General features: G+C 42.3%; 2 protein-coding genes and 1 pseudogene across 2 annotated transcripts; all 3 read right to left on the minus strand.

Moving 5' to 3' along the window:
- Window positions 1-967: 967 nt before the first annotated feature.
- On the minus strand, window positions 968-14405 carry LOC125359581 (60S ribosomal protein L35a-like). The gene is made up of 2 exons (XM_048357373.1): window positions 14028-14405; window positions 968-978 (listed from the first exon to the last, which is right to left on the minus strand). Coding segments are annotated over exons 1-2 (333 nt in total). The 5' UTR covers window positions 14359-14405; the 3' UTR covers window positions 968-976.
- LOC125359582 (complex III assembly factor LYRM7-like) lies at window positions 4853-5240 on the minus strand. The gene is given in 2 exon segments (XM_048357375.1): window positions 4853-4971; window positions 4973-5240. Coding segments are annotated over 2 exon segments (312 nt in total). The 5' UTR covers window positions 5197-5240; the 3' UTR covers window positions 4853-4883.
- Window positions 7118-7564, minus strand: LOC125359580 (annotated as a pseudogene).
- Window positions 14406-21144: the final 6739 nt, after the last annotated feature.

Raw genomic sequence — 21144 nt, forward strand, 5'->3', positions numbered from 1 at the left:
TAAATATCCTGGGAGAATCTGATATTATTCATCAGAGGTTAATAACAATCACTGGTTGTTGATAATTCCTAATAATGGCAAATAACTTCAAGAGCAAAGAAACAGTAAAATGTAGTGTAAAAAAACAAGAGTTTACAGTATCTATTTGGTTTGCCTTGTCGGCTTGTGTTTTTGTCTGGTTAGTTCTGAAACGGGCTTATGTGGCCCAGGCTGGTGGAGAAACCCTGGAGTACACCACTGCATCCAATTATCACTGAAAGTTTAATGCCCATGTTTAGGAACTGGCTAGACACATTTCTGAAATTTCAACAGGTTCTCACAGGGCTGTTCAAGCTAACTCCTTTGAGCCACTAGCCTAGGAGCACATTACCCGAAGGAAGTTTCTGTAATCGTTGAATTTGAACTTGATTTTTTTTTCAGTCTTCACAAGGCCAGGCGCTCTAGAAGAGTTTGTGCACCGTGTTAATTAGTGGGGGATGGAGTGGCAATTTGAGCTCAGGTCTGAGCAAAGCTAGTGATGACCCTTTTAAGTCAGTGAACCTCCACAGCGTCCATGTGTTTCTACATTTCCTATTGGAAAAACTTTTAAGTTTTGGCCGGGCCCGACCCAAATCCACAGGGTCCTCACTGTAAAATGAGCAAGCTTGGGGTCCGAGGGAGACACTGGGAAAGCCTTATTTTAATGGCATAAATGCCCGGCACTCAGCAGACTTATCAGTCGCACTACCAACCTGGTCCCCGGGATGGCTAACCCACGGCCTACGAGAACACGTGTTCTTCAAACCGCTTCCGGTCAGCGCGCCTGTTCGCCCGCGGGACTGAAAGAGTCCCTGGGAAGCTGCCGGCGACCGACGTGAGGAATCACTGCTAAGGCGACACCCCCCGCACCGGGGCTAAGGGGGCTCAAGGAAGACCGCAACTACGGGATAGTCCTGCCTTCTCTCCCGGAACTTGAGCGGCAGGCTGCCGCCGCTCTTCCTGAAACCCGAAAATCTCCTGGAACGAACAGGCCCAGGCACGCTGTAAGTCAGCCGGCAGATGCTTGCCGTGACACCCACTTCCGCTTCCCTCCCATCCCCGGCGCACAGCCTTCCCCTCCAGGCCCCACCCCCACGCCAAGCCACGCCCCTCAATCCAGGCCCCGCCCCCACAGATGTTAGCTGGCAGCCGGCTCTCAGGGAGCGCGTCCTGTCTTCCTCCGGGGAAGGTGAAGGAAGTCCGCAGTCCGTCGGGGCCCGAGTCATGCTGAGGAGCTGCGCCCCGCGCCTGCGCATTCTCGGGAGCCCGCGGGAAGCGGTGTGGGTGAGTCTCCGGCGCGACGCGGGCTAGGGTAGAGCCTGGATAACGGTGCCATTGAGTCCTCCATCGACTTACCTCAGCCGGGAGAGCCCGGACCGAACAAGAGTGCCCGCGGGCTCGGGAATTTGTGGCCTGCGCTTCAGACCGCGGGGCGCGGGAGCGGGAGCGGCGGGTAGGATGCTTGAGTGGGGTCCGCAAGGAGAGGACGGTTAAGAAGGAAAGGTTAAGCTGGTCACCCAGGAAACAGGTGCAGGAGCAGAGCCGTGGGCTCGGCCCTCGCTGGGGTCGGGAGAAGAGCGCCTCCCGTTGCTCCAGTCCTGATGGGAGAATGACAGCCAACTTGATCTGACCTGGTAGTCAAGGCCATGTCCCTGACGTTAAAGGTCTCTTAATGCCCCCGCTTAAAGTAAAGCCTGGAACATAAATATGAAATAAGTGTTGCCTGCTCCCACATCCCCATTTTGTTTCATTGTTATCGTCCAGCCCCGGCAATATTCCAGGCATTACTGACTACTGGTGATACGCATACATAAGTGAGGGAAGAAAACAAAAAACAAAACAAAACAAAAATTCTTCCTTTCAGGGAGTTTACAGACTAGGGGAATGGGGCTAAAGTTCAACTTGCAAAATTCAAGTATCTGTGTACTGGGGCTGGGGATATGGCCCAGTGGCAAGAATGCTTGCCTTGTATACATGAGGCCCTGGGTTCAATTCCCCAGCACCACATATACAGAAAACGGCCAGAAGTGGCGCTGTGGCTCAAGTGGCAGAGTGCTAGCCTTGAGCAAAAAGAAGCCTGGGACAGTACTCAGGCCCTGAGTGAATCCAAGCCCGTGGACAAGCAAAAATAAATAAAGTATCTGTATACTATATGTACTGCTAAGTTACTAAGGAAACACGGATGAGGGGGACAAGTTGAGCGAGAACTTAGAGGACTTCAGTAGTTTAGGCAAGTATGGAATCTCTATTGTAGCTTTGTGCTAAATCAGTGCAGACTGGTTATTAATCATGCACCCTCTTGCTCACTGGAAAATAAAATATCTTGTGCTAGTCTTTTTTTGCCAGTCCTGGGGCTTGAACTCAGGGCCTGAGCACTGCCTCTGAGCTTCTTTCACTCAAGGCTAGCACTCTACCACTTGAGCCATAGCACCACTTCCTGCTTTTTCTGTTTATGTGGTGCTGAGGAATGGAACCCAGGGCTTCATACATGCTAGGCAAGCATTCTACCACTAAGCCTTGTTCCCAACCCTCTTGTGCTAGTCTTACAACAACAAAGATGAATTAATTTTTAATTATATGTTGATGCCCTGTAATCTGTGCTGAGAATATTTAAATATTAGTATTTACAGACTGTATAATTATGCTTCTTTTTGTTCAGTAACTTAATCTTACAAAGAGTATTCCCAGGCCATATAATTATGCTTCTTTCTGTTCAGTGACTTAATCTATAAAAGTCATAACTTTTCTTACAAGTTCTACTTTTATAACCTTTATATTACCAAGATCAAGGATGAACTTTCCTCCTTACAAAAATAAAAGGTAATGATTATCCCTAACATCTGTCCCTCAAGCATGGTCTATAACTGTGTTTACAAGTGCATTCACTTCAAGTATCTTTTTGTTCTCACATCTTTGTACTGAAACTTCTATTGTTATTTTCCACATTATAATCTCTACCTACTGTAACAAATGCAATATGACTCAATTGAAAATAATTCCATTCTTATCTCTCTGACTCACACTTGTACCAACAAAACCCTTTTTCTTATAACCATCTTGTCTTCTAAGCCACAACTCTGGAATCACCCAAAACTGTTTAGCTTTTCTTCCCCTCAGTAAGTAACTACACATATCCGTTGGTTATAGTGTCCGAAATATCTCTTAAGATTTTTCTTTTGGTTATTATTTGAGGGGAGAGGCAGTGCTGAGATTTGAACTCAGGGCCTCTTGATTGCTAGGCAGGCCCTCCACTGAGGAGATATATCTCTGGCCCTAAAATGTATGTTCTTATTATTCTCTTGCTTAAAACTTCTTAAGACTCCTCATAAAGGAATATGTGTTTTATTTTTCATTCTTGCCTTTACAATTCTCTGTGTGTGTGTGTGTGTGTGTGTTTGTGGTGTGGCAGCAGCACTAGTGGTGGTTCTGGGTGGCACTAAGACTTCATGCTTGCTGAGCATGTGATCTACCATTTGAACAATTCTACCAGCATGCCCTTCCCTTTTTTTGCATTGGTTATTTTTGAGACAGGACTAGCTTGGACTTCAATTTGTGCTTCCTGTCATTTCTAGGATAACAGGTGCATGCCACTGCACCAAGCCATTGACCAAGATGGAGTCTTTTTTTTTTGGAGGGGGGAGGGGGCACTGAGCTGGCCTCAAACTTTGATCTCCCCTTCCCTGTTTCTACCTTCCACAGTAGCTAATGATTACATACCTGAGCCACAGTACCAGTTATATTTGTAACTCTTTAAAACTCCTTTTTCAGATAACTTCATTCTAAATAGTACATCTGTGAAATCACAAGTGCAATATGCTGTTTATCTCCTTTTATTTTGTTACATATGTATATATAATATATAATGTGCAAGTATTTCATAATATATTTTAAAAACAGGTGTATTTGTCCTTATGCCACAGAAAATTACCTTTCATTTTGTCTTTATGGAATATGAAATCTGAGTCCTGTGCTAGGAATGTACAGCTCTCTGTGGCATGATCCCTCTTTATTTGGCCAGCCACATCTTGCACTTTGCTTTGTACCTTCCATCTATAAAGGCTAAAATACTTAAGAATTCTCCAGTGTGTCAAACAGTTGTTCCAGGCTGGGAATATGGCCTAGTGGTAAAGTGCTTGCCTTGTATACATGAAGCCCTGGGTTCGATTCCTCAGTACCACATATATAGAAAAATGCCAGAGGTGGCGCTGTGGCTCAAGTGGCAGAGTGCTAGCCTTGAGCAAAAAGAAGCCAGGGGTAGTGCTCAGGCCCTGAGTTCAAGCCCTAGGACTGGCAAAAAAAAAAAAAACAAAACAAAACAATTGTTCCGTTCTTTGTACCTTTGCTGGGAACAGCCTTCTCATTCTCTCTAGAAATTACTCCATCATTTTGAAGTGGTCTCTGAAAGCACTCTTTCTGTACTGACTCCTCTTGTAGTATTTTTCATATCTAAGACTGCTGATACTTGAAGACAGGGCCTAGACATTTCTTTGTCTTACTTGCCCCTGGCAGAGAACCAGGCCATATAATAAGGCTCCAAGACTTGATTGAATTTAACTGAATCCTAATTATAAAAAAATTAAAACAATAAAGGAAAGCCCAGAGAGTCATTCTAAATTCCTAAATGCCATTAATTGGCTGTATTTATTGGCCCAAAAGAGGGAATTGAGACTGGTTGATCCTGAGATTTTCTTTTTCTTTCTTTCCAAGCATTGTTGTTTTAATGTGAATTTAAATATGAAGCTCTTCTTTCATTCACTCATTTTCCCATCTGCCAGTTTAGAGGAAAGTATCTGAATTCCAGAACTTGGGGTAGAATTATTCATATTAAAAGTAATGGTGTGAAAACTTGTTTTATTCTGGAAAATTCATTGCTTCTGAGTTGGTGCATCACAATATGGCACATTGTCAACAAGAAAATCTTTCCTGGGGACCAATTTCAGCGTGTTCTGATCTGTGAATTCCTTGTATGACAGATGTTTGGAGGAGCAGTTCAACGTCAGAACCGATTTTCATCCACTCTTCTATTTTCTTAGGAGAAGTCTCAGTCTTGTTACTTTTGAATTCTTCATTGACCTTTATTCGGGCTGCTTCCAATGCTCTGGAATCATTTTTAAAAACTTGCTCTCTGGTTCTGTGCAGTGTTTTAAAGAGCTGTAAAACCTTCACTGCCTGACCCATGGTGGGCCACGCCGTCCCTGCCACCTCAGGGGCCGCCAGTTCACCCAGCCTCTCCCTGAGATTTTCTATTTAAGAAAAAATCTGGATGAAATGAGCCCAAATTCATGACTCTAAATCTATACATTTCTATACATTCTATACAAATCTATACATTCTAAATCTCTCATTTGACTTGCATTGGTCAGTACATACTAATCTACAATGCATTGTGTCTGTGGAGTTACTTCTCGAATTTATGTACTGTAAAAGCTGCATATTAGCTCCAAAAAGGAAAAAAGACTATCTATAACATTCCAGTGGACATTTTCATTCACAGAAGCAAAAGATTGGAAATCATTTTTTTTCAGTCATGTGGCTTGAACTCAGGACCTGGGTGCTGTCCCTGAGCTTTTCTGCTCAAGGCTAGCACTCTATCACCTTGAGGGACAGCTCCACTTCCAATTTTTGGCCATTAATTGGAGATAAGAGTCTCAGGGACTTTCCTGCCCAGGCTGGCATTGAATAACAGTCCTTAGATCTCAGCCTCCTAAATTGCTAGGATTACAGGTGTGAGCTACCAGTGCCCAGCTGGAAACAATTTATATTTCTGACTTAAATACTTAAATAGATTATAGTATGTGGGTTCAAAAAGCTTTTTATGCTGTTAAAAATAGTGAAGAGCCAGATGCCAGTGGCTCATGCCTATAATCCTAGCTATTCTGGAAGCTGAGATCTGAGATCTCAAGTCAAAGCCAGCCTGGGCAGGAAAGTCTGAGACTCTTATCTCCAATTAAATACCAAAAAAGTCAGAAGTGGAGTTGTGGCTCAAGTGAGAGTGCTAGCCTTGAGCCAATAAGTTCAGGGATAATGTTCACTCCCTGAGTTTAAGCCCCAGTTCTGGCACACACACACACACACACACACACACACACACACACACACAAAGTGATGATAACTAAGATTAAAAACATGAGAAAGTGGAGCTGGGGATATGGCCTAGTGGCAAGAGTGCTTGCCTCGTATACAAGAGGCCCTGGGTTCAATTCCCCAGCACCACATATACAAATAATGGCCAGAAGTGGCGCTGTGGCTCAAGTGGCAGAGTGCTAGCCTTGAGCAAAAAGAAACCAGGGACAGCTCAGGACCTGAGTTCCAAGGCCCAGGACTGGCCAAAAAAAAAATGAGAAAGTGAATGATAAAGTGATGAAAGCAGAAAATGAAATATACTTCTTATTGAGATTACCAGTACATTAAGAAAAATTACATTAAAAAACTTGGAGGAGGCACAGCAAAATCATATCAGATGTTCTTATTCATGCAGAAGCTAAAAATGTTATTTTCATAGTAGCAGAGAGAAAGCGATTACTAGAGACTAGGAAAAAAGTGGTAATCAAGAAAGACTGGCTAGGGCTGGGGATATAGCCTAGTGGCAAGAGTGCCTGCCTCGGATACACGAGGCCCTAGGTTCGATTCCCCAGCACCACATATACAGAAAACGGCCAGAAGCGGCGCTGTGGCTCAAGTGGCAGAGTGCTAGCCTTGAGCGGGAAGAAGCCAGGGACAGTGCTCAGGCCCTGAGTCCAAGGCCCAGGACTGGCCAAAAAAAAAAAAAGAAAGACTGGCTAGACAGTACCAACACACAGTTAGATAAGAGGAATAGGTACTACTATCCTATAGCATAGAAGAGTGACTGTAGTTTACAATAACTTAAACATATATACATGCTATGGTGTGGAAGATTGAAACCAGGGCTTTTGCATCACCACTAAGCTGCATCGCAGCCACTAGATAGATTTATATATAAATCTATATCTATTTATATTTCTCTCAAGGAGGTTGTACCAAGTCATCTCTAAAATTATCTCCCCATTTTATTCTATTTTTGGAGGTGTTCCCAAGTTTTATTCAAAAACACATACAATATATTCCAGATAAATGAATTTTAATCCTCATCTTCCTCCTTTGTCCTAGTTAATCTGGAAGGAATGTAATTCATAACTCACTTTGTATAACTAATCAGATATATTAGTCTTCAAATATGTTTTGGTGAAATATTTCAAATATCTTTGGAGAAAGGCATTTCAGAGGTGACAGTGATCTTGCTTCTCTCGATGGTGATAACCCCTCCACCAGGATGCCCAGCTTTCCTGTTCACCTTGATTCTTTCTTGAAGAAATTGGCAGCATCCAGGATTCCATCTTCTACAGGGTGGGTGCAGTCCATAGTTAACTTCAGAACCTACATCTTTTTTGCCCCCTTCTGCCCCCATTTCACCACCAGCTTTTTCACGAATGCCATAGTGGTAGCAGAGGCAGAAAGGTCTCCTTTCCATTATAAAGTAACAGTTTTCTGTGAAGAAAAAATAATCAGCAAAATAGTCTTAGAAAGTGGGAGGAAATGTTATGAAATATGATATTAGTCTTCTTTTTTCTTTTTTTTTTAAAGAGGTCATTTTCTTCTGAGAAAGTCACTCCTAAGGACTATGCTGTTCCCAACCCCAGCTGGAGCAAGGACCTACGATTCCTTTTTGACCAATTCATGAAGAAATGTGAAGATGGCTCCTGGAAACGTGTGCCTTCATACGAACAACCCGATATAGAAAAATTTAAATATTTCAAAATCCATTTTCTAGGTAGGAACAGCCATTTTCCCATTAATAATAATATTTAGATATCAAGTATAACACTAAGAAGAGATTGATGAACTAGTTATTACTTAAAAAGAGAAGGAACAGCTGGACAGAGTGGTTTGTGCCTGTAATCCAAGCTATTTCACAGGAGGATCACAAGTTCAAGGCCAGCTGGGAAAGATAACAAAACTCCATCTCTAGAGAAAGAAGGTGGGAAGAGAGAGGGGTAGGGAAGGGTAAGAGAAGAAAACAAGGGATGGGGGTAACTTTAAAAATAAATGTACTTATAACCTTACTTATGCAATCTGTAACCCCCTGTTCATCATCTTTTCAATAAAGACTTTTTTTAAAGAGAGAAAGAGAACAGCACAGAGGTTTCTATAGTCTCCGGTTTTATAGGCCAGTCATATCAATAAATTTTATGGAATCACATAAGAATAAGATTGTCCCACCCTAGCACCATCACCATTGGCAGGAGTGAAGCAAGGGCTCAGAGAGCCTCCACACTCTCACGCCCTCATTACCATTCTAACTTAAGGCTCTTATCACAAATCTCAGTTTTCCCTTTATCCCAGTATCTGGCTCCATCAACCTGAAAAGTTAAAAGTTCTTGGGTTACACCCTTAACTCTCAGACTCTGAGCCCCAAAGACAAACCACCCTACCCAACACACACACACACACACACACACACACACACACACACACACACACATTGCATTTCCTATTCTGTTGGTTTATTTTCTTTGTTTTGGTTTTTAGGGTTTGGGGCAGTACTAGGATTTAAACTTACAACTTTGTGGTTGCTAAGCAGATGCTCTACCACTGGAGCTAAGTCCCCAGCCCCTTTTACTTTAGCTATTAAATGTTAGCTATTAAAGCACTTTAAAAAACTTTTTCCCTTTTTTTTTGGCCAGTCCTGGGCCTTGAACTCAGGGCCTGAGCACTGTCCCTGGCTTTTTTTTGCTCAAGGCTAGCACTCTGCCACTTGAGCCACAGCGCCACTTCTGGCCATTTTCTTTATGTGGTGCTGAGGAATTGAACCCAGGGCTTCATGTATTCCAGGCAAGCACTCTTGCCACTAGGCCATATTCCTAGCCCCCACCTTAAAAATTTTAACACTGGATATGGTGGCATATGCCTATAATCTCTGAACTTAGGAAGCTGAGGCAGCAGGATTGTGAATTCTAGACCAGCCTGAGATATGTACAAAATCCTGTCTCAAGAAAATTAAGTTTTAAAAGCTGAGGGTGCTGCTCAATGATAGAGCACTTACTTTACATGTGAATCTGAGCCCAGTTGCCAGCAGCACAAATTAAATTTTTAATGAGATTAATTTGTATTTCTAATTCTATTCTAACTATAACGACATCACACAATTAATTGAACGTCTTTACCCTAGTGCAGTCTGGCTTCTTACTGGTCAGCCCTACTGAACTGTTCACAGAAGCCGTTACTGAGCTAAGGACCAAATTTGGTGGGCATTGTTTATTTTCAGGTATAATATTGATCCTCTACCCTCTGCCTCTGTACTTATCTCCCTCAAAGCCTTCCTTCCACCCAGCTGTCAGAGTGATTTAGAATACAAATTAGATCATGTTTTTCCTCTGCCATTTGCAGTGTTACTCTGTTTCAGACTTTAACACAAATGTGAAAGACCTGGAAATCCTGTTAAAGTGCAGGTTCTGCTTATTAGGTCAGGAGTACAGGCTGAGATTCTGTGTTTCTAACAAATTTCTTTTACCATCCTTTTCTCATTTTTATGAGATAACCTCAAGATTTGGTAAGTGGGAACTTTGAACTCAAAAGATTGGGAGTATTCCATGCTTATCCTAGAGATGTCTGTCTTCACCTAGTATCAGAGTTGGAAGATATAGTTTATCCTTATATGGATATATTTTTATCCTCATATGGATAAACTATGAAACAAAAAAAGCTAATTCTAGGCTACAGCTAGACCAAGAATGTAATTTTCATTGACCTGAGGCCTAGGTTCTTTCTACTATACCATGATACGGTTCCTTATTATTAAGTTTTATCAAGTTGACCCTGCAGACCATTAGTTTTTCACAGCAAGTTATTGAATATTTATAGTATATCTGATCTGTGCTAGGTGTTACAGATACAAAGTCTAAATAGCAGCTGCCTGCTCCTGGGAGGTTCATGGCCTAATATATTCTCTCCTATCTTTACCCAGATCTTCTTAATTCATATCCTTTTCAGGATTGGGAATGTAAACTCAGTAGAAATTAGAAGACAATCTTATGCATGGCAAATCAGGCAAAAGAAGATAAGAATAAGCTAGACACCACTGGATCACACCTACAATCCTAGCTAGTCAGGAGACTGAGAGCTGAAGATGCTGGTTGGAAACCAGCCCAGGCAGAAAAGTCTATGAGACACTTATCTCCAGTAAATTACAAAAAAAAAAAAAAAAAAAAATCAGAAGTAGAGCTGTGGCTCAAGAAGTAGAACTCTAGCCTTGAACAAAAGAAGTTCAGGAAAAGCACCTATAGGCCCTGAGTTCAAGCCCCAGGACTGGCAAAAAAATAAAAAAGAAGAAGAAAAGAGCCAATAAACAATTACATTTCAAAGTAGGTGTGAAAAGGCAAATATATCCTTCAAAAGCCGTAGCTTTCTGCCTTTATTTTGAACTGATCTACATTTTTATTCAGCCTATGACACTCAAATTGAACACCATTTTTTAGGTGAAGAAACCATAACCAATTGCTCTAATTCTTAAAATACATATGAAATATTTTGTTGCTCTTAAAAGTCTGATTACCAAGTGTCAGAGAGAGCAGGTGAAACTCATACCTGCCAGGAAAAAAAATTTCCTTACTGATTATTTTCTAAAACCCATTTAAACCACACTTGCTCCAAGAAGAAATTCTGCCTATACCTTACCATTTTTGTTTGGTTTATTAGCATTTATAGACTATATTTCTTGATTGTCATCTGTTGATAAGTTCTTTGTTTTGCTTTCATACATGTTTACTCTGTCCCTAATTCCACAAGGGCTGAGATCTACTTCTTAGAAACCTTTTATTCCTTTTAGTTTTTTACTCAAGTAACATTTTCATCAATTACCCATCAACATGTGATTCTTGCCGAACATAGATGCTTTACATGGCATTTCTGTCATGTGTGTTTTTCACCCACCTTACCCACTCACTTCATTTCCCTACAGACCCAAAGCATATCGAAGCATATATGTCAAAAGCCCGACTCTTCACCAGGAGCTTTGAGGATGGCATGGGCTTTGAATATGTGATGTTCAGAAATGATGCTGAAAACAAGGTTGTTTGCCTTTTTCAAGGAGGTCCTCACCTGCAAGGAGCACCTGGGTAAGAGTGATAGCCGAGCAGTGTGTATATGAAAGACTTTTATCTCCTAGCATCTTTATGTATGCAAAGACTACAAAGAAGGCATTAAAATGGCGATATAGATATGCTTATTGATATGGAAAGATATTTATAATACATTTCTAAAAGTCATTATATTAATAGTTATTAAATTTTTAATATGCTATTAAAGGCCATATGTAATATGTCATTGTAGGATACATAACTATGGAGTATAATTAAAGGGAATATCATGACCATGTTAACAGTAGCTTGGCACTGATGTATGTAATAAGCTTTAAATAGTTTTTCTTCTATTTATATGCATTTCCTAAGCCTTTAAGAAGTAATAAATGTATATAGTTTAATACAAAAGCATAATGTGAATTTTCCAAATTTACTACAAGTGCTTAATCCTGCCCTATTATGCTCTGAACAAAGTTGGGAACATGGGCATTACTTGACATTCAACACACTGAACTTGGGATAGTAAGCAGGCTACTCCTAAGATGAAGATGCTTGAGTGACTTCTCCCTCTTGAGAGGCTTTCTGCTTCCTGAACTTCTGAAAGCATTTCCCCTTCCTCTACTGTGTAACTAGATTCCTTCACGGAGGTGCCATTGCAACCATCATTGATGCTACTGCTGGTATGTGTACAGCTAATGTTGAGGGAGTTTCCATGACTGCCAATCTCAACATCAATTATAAAAGGTAAGTTTATATAAAGATTCTCCTCCCACCCAGACACTGTAGAAGGGGGTGAGTGTCAGGCCCCGTGACTAGTGATTATTCCTTGTTTTCAGGTCTCCAGAGTAGCTCAGTCCAGCTGACTCTGTCTCAAAGGGGGACTCATTGTAATACAATATCTCCACACAGGACTTCAGACTCAAGGGTGAACTTTGGGTTTCTCCTGTAGCTAGGACTGCCAGTGTGTTGTCACTAGAGCTGGCTGGCTTACCTTGAAGTTGTGAGGCAGCTCTCTACCGATTCACCCCTCACAAGCCAGGTTAGAGGTATGGATTGTTTCCTAGCTTTCTCTTTGTTATCTTGTTTCTCCATGCTTTTTAGCTGTATTGTCTCTTCTTTCTTGATTCCTGATGCTCTTGTTCCCCTCAGAATACTGTCACTCTTCTGCCCTCACTCTTCTCATTCACAGAGTCACACTCTGAGGAAATGTCTAGTCCTCAATAGTGCGCTATATAGCTAGGAGTCATCTTGAGAGGAGGCCAATTATTTAGGACTGAGCTACTCTGAATACCTAGAAACAGAACAATCACAAGTCAGGGAGTCTAGCAACACCTTTCCACACTGTCTGGGTGGGAGATAGCCATTTATCTGTTACTGGGTATTGTGTGATGTTTCTACATCTTGGCTATTGAAAATAATGCAGTAGTCAATATTAGAATGCTAATATCTTGTCAAGATTCTGATTTCAGTTATTTTGCATAAATTTCCAAAAGTAGTATTGCTGATCATATGGTAGTTCTAGTTTTAATTTTTTGAGAAACTCTCTATGGTTTCCCATAGCAGCTACATTTTTGCGTTCTCACCAGCAATACCAGCTGAAATTAAGTGGTAGATTGCAAATTAGCTCAAAAGGTGTCTATAAACTGGGCATGGCAGTACCTATCTACAATCCCAGGGCTGAAGCAGGAGGATCAAGAGTTCAAGGTCAGCCTGGATTATGTAGAGACTTTTTCCCACCCCCAGACAGGGTGCCAGTGACTCAAGCCCATAATTACAGCTATTCAGGAGGCTGAAACCTGAAGAGTTGTGGTTTGAGGCCAGCCCGGGCAGAAAAGTCTTCAAGACTATCTCCAAAATAACCACCAAAAAGGTTGTAGGCATAGGTCAAGTGGTAGAGCACCAGTCTACCAAATGTGAGATCATAACCTTAATACTGAAAAATAAAAAATAGAATAAAACATTGAATAATATGAGTAGTTTGGAATTTCATATTTATCAGGCCTTATCCTTTTGTATAAAGTCATTTAGGTTCAGAACACTAATAATAATAAACTTAGGGGAGGAGGGAAGATGGCGCCGCCACAGTAGGGAGGTACCCCAACTTGCTCCAACCAAATAGTGAGCTGAGAACTCCAGCACCCAATACCCCATCAAGAACCCAGCAAACCCAACAACCAGAAGCAACAGAGAAACACGGGAAACAAAAAAAAAAGAGAGCCTATAACCTGCACAGAACCGGAAAATCTCCGGGGTACCCCCCCCACCTGCCAACCCTGGCCCGAACAGGGCCAGGCTGGGAAAGAGGACCCAGCGCCAGCAAATGGGACCACAGACCTTCAGCCACCAGAGAAGCAACAGCCAAAAAGTCACACCAGGAGTACAGAGCCTAGACAACAGGAGTTCCACGGACCCCAGACGGAGCGCAGACCGACTGAGACAGACGGCGGTGCGGGACCGAGCGGCTGGGAACCGGGCGGCGCTGCCGGAGCCAGCTGGCAATGAAGAGGGAGTCCTGATTGAGGGGCGAGGACTAAAGAAAAAGAAAGATAGATGAGAGAAAAAAGAAGACAAGAGACAAAAGATGGGGTTCAGGAGGTCTGCACCTTGAGATTGTAACTCAAGACTGCAGCCCCGTTTATTTTTTTTTTAATACAAGAGCACAGATTTGTTTTATTTAATTTCCATTAGTTTAAATTCGGGAGGGGTGGGGCTGGGAATATGGCCTAGTGGCAAGAGTGCTTGCCTCGTATACATGAAGCCCTGGGTTCGATTCCCCAGCACCACATATATGGAAAATGGCCAGAAGTGGCGCTGTGGCTCAAGTGGCAGAGTGCTAGCCTTGAGCACAGAGAGGCCAGGGACGGTGCTCAGGCCCTGAGTCCAAGCCCAGGACAAGCCAAAAAACAAACAAACAAATTTGGGAGGGGTACAGCATCACACGGATTCTGTGTCCAATGGCCTTAGCAGGAAGGTTGCTTCGGAATTTGACACGGACCATGCCACTGTTTCCATGAGCACAAGTTACCTTTCCCCAGATTACTCTGGTTTTATTAGGTTTGCCACCAGGAGTCACTGTGTTATTTTTTGCTTTGTATACATAAGCATATCTCTTGCCCAAGTAGAAATCGGTATCACCTCCGGCATAGACACCTTCAATTTTAAGGAGAGCAGTGTGCTTCCTTTGGTTCCTGAGACCACGCTTATAGCCAGCAAAAATGGCCTTGCACCACAGCCTTCCAGACATTTTGCCTTTTCGAAGTCCTGTTCCCAGCAGGCCTCCACAGGCTCCAAGATGGCAGCCCCGTTTATTCTTAACATCCAGCTTTTATGCAGTTTGGGAACCAGGGAATGGCATTGGGTTACTAAAGTTTAAGAACACAAAGAGGCTTTGAAGTTTGCAACATTGATTACAGTAAACACAGGATAAGGTTGATTAACATAGGAATCTACTCCAGTGGACATAGCAAAGCAATTCCGGATAATGGCTGTGAACAAAGGTCCTTACATCTAGCATATCCTGGCAATAACAGCACAGCCAGAGGTGAGAATGAATCTAGCTGCAAGTTTGGCTTCCGACATCCTGGCGACATCTGCACAGCCAGAAGTCGGGATGAGCTTAGCTGCTAGCTCGGCTCCCGACATTTCCCCCGTCTTTATTATTAAAAGAAGCGAACCACCTGTCTTAGGTGGGGTGGGTCGCCCATCCTGCCTTACCCGTCCTGGGGAATAACTTCAGAGCAATGCTGAAGGCCCATGTCTTAGGTCGGTCAAGCTGGCCCCGCCCTCAAACCCGTCTCTGGCTGAGGTTCCTCTCAGGGGAAAATTCATTCACTTGGAGCTTGACCTTATGCATCTGACTGGCTAAACTCAAGAAAGAATTTTGCAATATGCGTACTATGCAAGGAAGGCATAGGAAAGCCATCAGCAAAAGTATCCCTGGGCCAAGCAATGTCATTAGCAGCCCCTTAACATTAGTTAAGGAAGGGATATACTGTTGAAGTTGCTCAAACAGTTCTTTTGCTGTTTCTGCCACTTTAGAGTCCAGAGGCAGAGCTTGTTCTAGTCCAGCTATTTGCCTATGGAGTTGAAAGAGATCTAAGGACAAATTATTATGGTGCCAAATACCATTTAGATGTGCTACAACTTGTTCCCAAGGATAGCTCGACCTATTATATTTATGGAGGGTCACACAAATAAAGTCAAACCCAGCGTGACAGCACATCCGTTGCAAAGTTTGCAAAGCACGAATTTGTTCTCCCAGTGACAATACAGATTCATACAATGCTTCTAATTTTTGTTCTACCTTATCATCAATCCTGCCTTGAAAGTGCAGGGCTTGCGTGGTATTATGAGCAAGCTGATTAACATAGTGAGCTGTCTGCACACTTTGTGTTAAAGTCACAGTAGCCACTGCAGCAGAGGCAGCTAAGGAAATAAAGGCTACAATGCCTGCTATTAATAGCCCTACAAATCTTCTAGGACACATAAGCTCTTTTAAAGGTTTTAACACTTGAATACCTGTTTCTTCATACCAAGCTTCAGATATGTTCACAGGAAGCATAACAAATGGTGGCTGCATAATAATAATTACAGACTCAGTAAGACCACTATACAAGCAGTTTGTAAAAGAACAGTTAGTACAAGTGACATTGAAATACATGGCTCCTATAGAAATGTTAAAAGATACATACATAAGGGCATAAGGGGGTGTTACACAGCTCATAATATTTTTTAAAGAGGAAGAAGTAGGCCAGGAGATATTATTTAGGGCAGCCACTAACATCCAGACATGACGTTGAGGGTGTCCATTCATCCACCACAGACCTGGGTTGTACTTGTTGGTGAGATTGGCTCCAGACCAGTCCATCAGCTGAGAATTAATTCCTGAAATATTGGTTATAAAAGGATGATCATGTCTACACTTTATGGGGTGCAGTTCTCCCATGGATTCTACAATTTGAGAAGAGTTGATGCAGTGAGGTATCATGAAGGACGAGGTAGAATTGGCATGTACAGGAAACCCAGTAGGCAATGAAGTCATTTGTATATTATATACTTGACCATTATCAGGAATCAAAATTCTATGATTTATGGATTGCATTACAGTACAGCCTGGAATATAACTTTTGGAGTCAGTTGTAAAGCATAAAGGGGTTCCAATGCCAGAAGCTGCAAAGACTCTCATTTTAACGTGTTGGACAAAAGGGTCTGGAGCTGTACCGTACACTGACCTGTTGACATGGACGAACACCTCAGCTCCTTCCCAAGTCACAGGGTGCACAATCGGTGGATCTGGCACATAAGCCCAGTGGGTCAGCGCTTGTACCGTTCTGATGAGATTCCACAATCTGAACGCAACGCTCAGGTAGCCAGCGGGCATCATTTTCATCCTGTGAAAAAACACAGACATGTCCTCGACCCCATGTCAATACCGGACCATGCCAAGCACTTGTTAAAGGATCTTTCCACTTGATTTGGGCAAAAGCTCTTTGCTCTCTTTTCCCAGAACTGCTGTGCTGCGGAGTGGCCATTGCAGTCCAAATTTTAAAAATTTAGTATGAATAAAGCATGAGAAAGAATATTAACAGGAGAGAAGGGGTATAATTCCCCCCCTTATAATTTAGAAATTTGGTGTTTTAACAAACCATTGGCCCGTTCGACAATTCCTTGACCATGACGATTATAGGGAATTCCTGTAGAGTGAACAATTTGCTAATATTTGCAAAAAGTTTGAAAAGCTCATCCAACATATCCCGGACCATTATCAGTTTTAATTTGTTTAGGAAGTCCCATGGTAGCAAAGCAGCATAAGGCATGGGAGATACAATGTTTGCTAGCTTCCCCGCTAAGAGGAGTAGACATAATAAAATTAAAGAAGTGTCTATGGTAACATGGACAAAGCGGAGCCGTCCAAAAGAGGGAATGTGGGTTACATCCATTTGCCAAATATGGTTGGCCACTAAGCCTCGAGGGTTAATGCCATTGGAGGGCACAGGTAGGAAGGTAGTATAGTTGGGACAAGTTTTTACAATTTGACGAGTCGCCTCACGTGTGATATGAAACTGCTGACGTAAGGCACGACTGTTTTGATGGTGGGCAGCATGTGATTGCTTTGCTAAGTCAATTTGAGTGAGAAAGATTTAGGTAATAGCATCTGTAATAGCATTGCCCTCACTTAATGGTAAGAAGAGGCAAAGTGAAGTAATTTGTTGGAGGGACAATGATGTGAAATTATGCCCATAAAATTGTCCCAAGCAATGGCCCAGGAATCACAATGAATATAAAGCCATTCTTGCTGTTGTAAAGTATAGGGGATATAAATAACCTGTGGATCTCGTTCAAGATACTTACAAGATTCCACACGGCACATATGGACTAAGGTGGCTACCAATTCATAATAAGGAGTTAACACTTTTGAAGGAGTAGCAGGCAAGGAAAGCCATAATAGGGGTCCCTTCTGCCAGAGGACCGCTGTTGGAGAATGAGGTGTAGTTAAAATATATGCTTCCCAAGGGGCTGAGTAATCAATATAATTTACATGTTGGGAAGAAATGGCAGAATTTACTATGCTCAAGGCTTCAGCTGCTTCAGTTGTCATTTCTCTGGGAGACGTAGGACCAGGGCCCCCCTTTAATAGATCAAATAAGGGTTTTAATTCAGCTGTGGATAATTTAAGATAAGGGTGAAGCCAATTAATATCTCCCAGAAATTTTTGAAAAATCATGCAAAGTACGCAAATGAGAAGTTTTAATCTGTAATTTCTGACTAGTAAAATAATAAAGACCTCAAATATGACCAAGAGGGATTTTTATTTTTCTTTGCCTGGGCTGGCTTTGAACTGTCCAAGGAGTCTTAGCCATAAAAGCCCTTTTTATTTCCAATTAAAGCAACGGGAGAACAAAAGGAATAGAGTTTACCTGTAAGTTGTTAAGAATTGACCAACAAATAGTTGCCAGAGTTTTTCTGTAACACTTAAAGAACAGCAGACTGAATGGGATCCATGTGCCATTAAATCAAATCATATTATTTAACCTTACCTTACTGGCACGTGAAAGAGAAAACAAATGAATAACAATAAGTCTCAGCTTTCGTGGATCTGAAGTGGCTGTGTCTTCCATCCCAAATTAGCAGGCCAGCAGGAGAGATGGCTTGCATCTGGATAAGGCTGTAGTAGAGTTCCCTGGATAGGCTGTCACATTTCCTGCTTGTTGCCTGTAAATTTCTACACAGACTGGTTAAGGGCATTTTAAAACAGATTTTAGAAGGCGTGGGCCTTTAACCATCTTTCTAGTCACAAAATCCACACAGATTGAAGGCCAACCAAGTCTGCTCTCTGTAGCAGCCGGGACAGTTTCTGAGTCACAGACAACTCCCAGTTTGGGAGCCAACTGTGGAAGCAGCTTTCTGTAGCCACAGACTGCCATGGTCCACTCAGCTAGCACACATGTCAACCTGTATCCTATAAAGTAAAATGTTAATTTTGGGTCTGGAAAATTTAGGTTAATAGTCACATTTGTGCAGTTATTTCAAAATGACTCTGGTCCCTTGATCTTAAAGAGTTTATGAGAGCACAGCGAAAAAAGAAAAAAAATATGGAGAAGCAAAATCTTAGTCTATACCAAAGAATTGTCAGGATTAGATGTACATTTGACCCTTAGCATAGAAAGACATAAAGAATAACACACTGGTTTTACATCATTGTACTTATATCATGTGCTGTATATTAGAACCTTTTGGAGTTTTTCTTAGACACATTTGTTTGCTTCCAAATGTGATCAGTTTGGGTTTAAAACCTGTTTTTTGTTTTGTTTTTAAGTTTTACCAACACATAGACATAGACAGACATACATACACATACGACAATGTGCACACGTTTTGGGGCGCGCTTAGAATTGTACTTTAATTGGCCATATAAGTTTTTCTGGAATTCCAGTGGTAAATGATATTATTTTGCCTATATTCTAGAACCACGTGGTTAGATGGTAAAAAAAAAAAAAAAAAAAAAAAAAAAAAAAAAAAAAAACTTTTCAGCAAACCAAAATTTTCAGATCATCTGAGAAGCCACATTTTGAGAAACCAGTTTAGCTCCCATGGGGAGCTTATGGGAGACAGGACATGAACACAGACAGTGAGTTCACAGTAAGACACCTTCATCTTCCAGCATTTGAATTGCAAGGCACCTTTGAAATGCAAGGCCATAGTCACAGAGTTCAGAATGGGGGCAGGGTTACCTGGAGCTGGAGACCCCAAGTCCCTGCCCTGCCTCCAGGAATTTGGCATCCCTGTCACCTGGGGGATGGGCAGGCTTCCACTCCAACCAATCCTATTGTCGACCATGTGCTCAATGCTAGAGAAAACTCACGATTTAGCCAAACAAGCAGAATTTAACTGAGTCTCCAAACTTAACATCAATAACAAGAATAGAAAACCTTTCTTTGAGTCTTTCAAAGCAGATGTTAAACAAATATCAATACCCATCCTATGTCACAGGCAGGCAGGCAGAGTTTAGAGGGAGGCAGAAAAAGAGACAGAACTTCATCTGCCTGAGCGCCCATAGAAGTTAGGTAAGTCCTGTAAAATACTCCGAATATGTAAGATTGGGCTCAAACTTGAGCAGCTTTCCTGAAGCAATTTAAACTGTCCCCCACTTGATGAGTGACCAGCGGAGTTGAACTAGAGATCAGTTGACTCCAAACACCCACAATTGCTGATCCCCTTGACCTAGCCCATGGCTTTATGGAAAATCCAAGCTCCAGGCTAATGGTCACTCACCCTGGTTGGGGTTTCAAATCTGTCGTGGTGGATGGAAATAGAGCGCTCGGTCAGGAGAAGTTACCTCGGTGGTGTTAGCAGCTGCGAGCAGCCTGCACCTAGGAGAGCTGTAAGTCTGCCAGGACTGTCGGTGGGGGATCACCAGTATCTACCTTTAAAGGAGTTTGTTGTTCTGGATGAAGCTGTGACAATAGAGCTATGACTGATTTCAACATATTCTCAACATGGGTCAATCTATCTTTAGTAGGCTCATTGCATAATTTCTCCTTGGTGTCTGAGCCATCTGAGTCTTCCTTAATATCTAGCCCATTGGGTCCAGATCTTATTAATTTTCTCAGCTCTTCCCAGGCAGCTGCATATGCTCCCGGGTCTGGGCAACACTCATCAGGTCCCAGTTCAGTTTCTCCAATCGACTGATTGAATTTAATCTGTTCATGTCTAGGATCTAAGCAATCTCAGACCAGATACCAAAGAGTAAAAGCGTCCACTGGGATTTTTTCAGGGCCTTTTGTGTCATAATGTCACTTAGTCCTTTTTCCTATTTTTTGCCAAGCTTCTAAACTAATGGTTCCTTCCTCTGGGAACCAGGGGCATATATCCTCGAGGAAGTGAAAGAAACGTTCCAATTGACTTTGCCCCACTTTCACTCCCCGGGCATGAAGCTTCCCTTTGAGGGCTTGCACGTACAGCGTGCAACTGTTACTTTGTCCCATTATATTTTACTCCCGACTATATTTTTCCATACTCTCTCCCGCTCTCTTTCCCAAGTTATTGGACATCCTCTTACCTAGCGGGGGTCCTCTGCCTTCGTCCCAGGTTTTCAGGTCCCTGTTGAGGCGCCACATGCCGGAGCCAGCCAGCAACGAAGAGGGAGTCCTGACTGAGGGGGTGAGGACTAAACAAAAAGAAAGATAGATGAGAGGAAAAAGAAGACAAGAGACAAAAGATGGGGTTCGGAAGGTCTGCACCTCGAGATTGTAACTCAAGACTGCAGCCCCGTTTATTCTTAACATCCAGCTTTTATGCAGTTTGGGAACCAGGGAATGGCATAGGGTTACTAAAGTTTAAGAACACAAAGAGGCTTTGAAGTTTGCAACATTGATTACATTAAACACAGGATAAGGTTGATTAACATAGGAATCTACTCCAGTGGACATAGCAAAGCAATTCCGATAGTGGCTGTGAACAAAGGTGCTTGCATCTAGCATATCCTGGTGATAACAGCACAGCCAGAGGTGAGAATGAATCTAGCTGCAAG

The sequence above is a fragment of the Perognathus longimembris genome, chromosome 11 (genome assembly GCF_023159225.1).
Source record: "Perognathus longimembris pacificus isolate PPM17 chromosome 11, ASM2315922v1, whole genome shotgun sequence".
Taxonomy (NCBI): domain Eukaryota; kingdom Metazoa; phylum Chordata; class Mammalia; order Rodentia; family Heteromyidae; genus Perognathus; species Perognathus longimembris.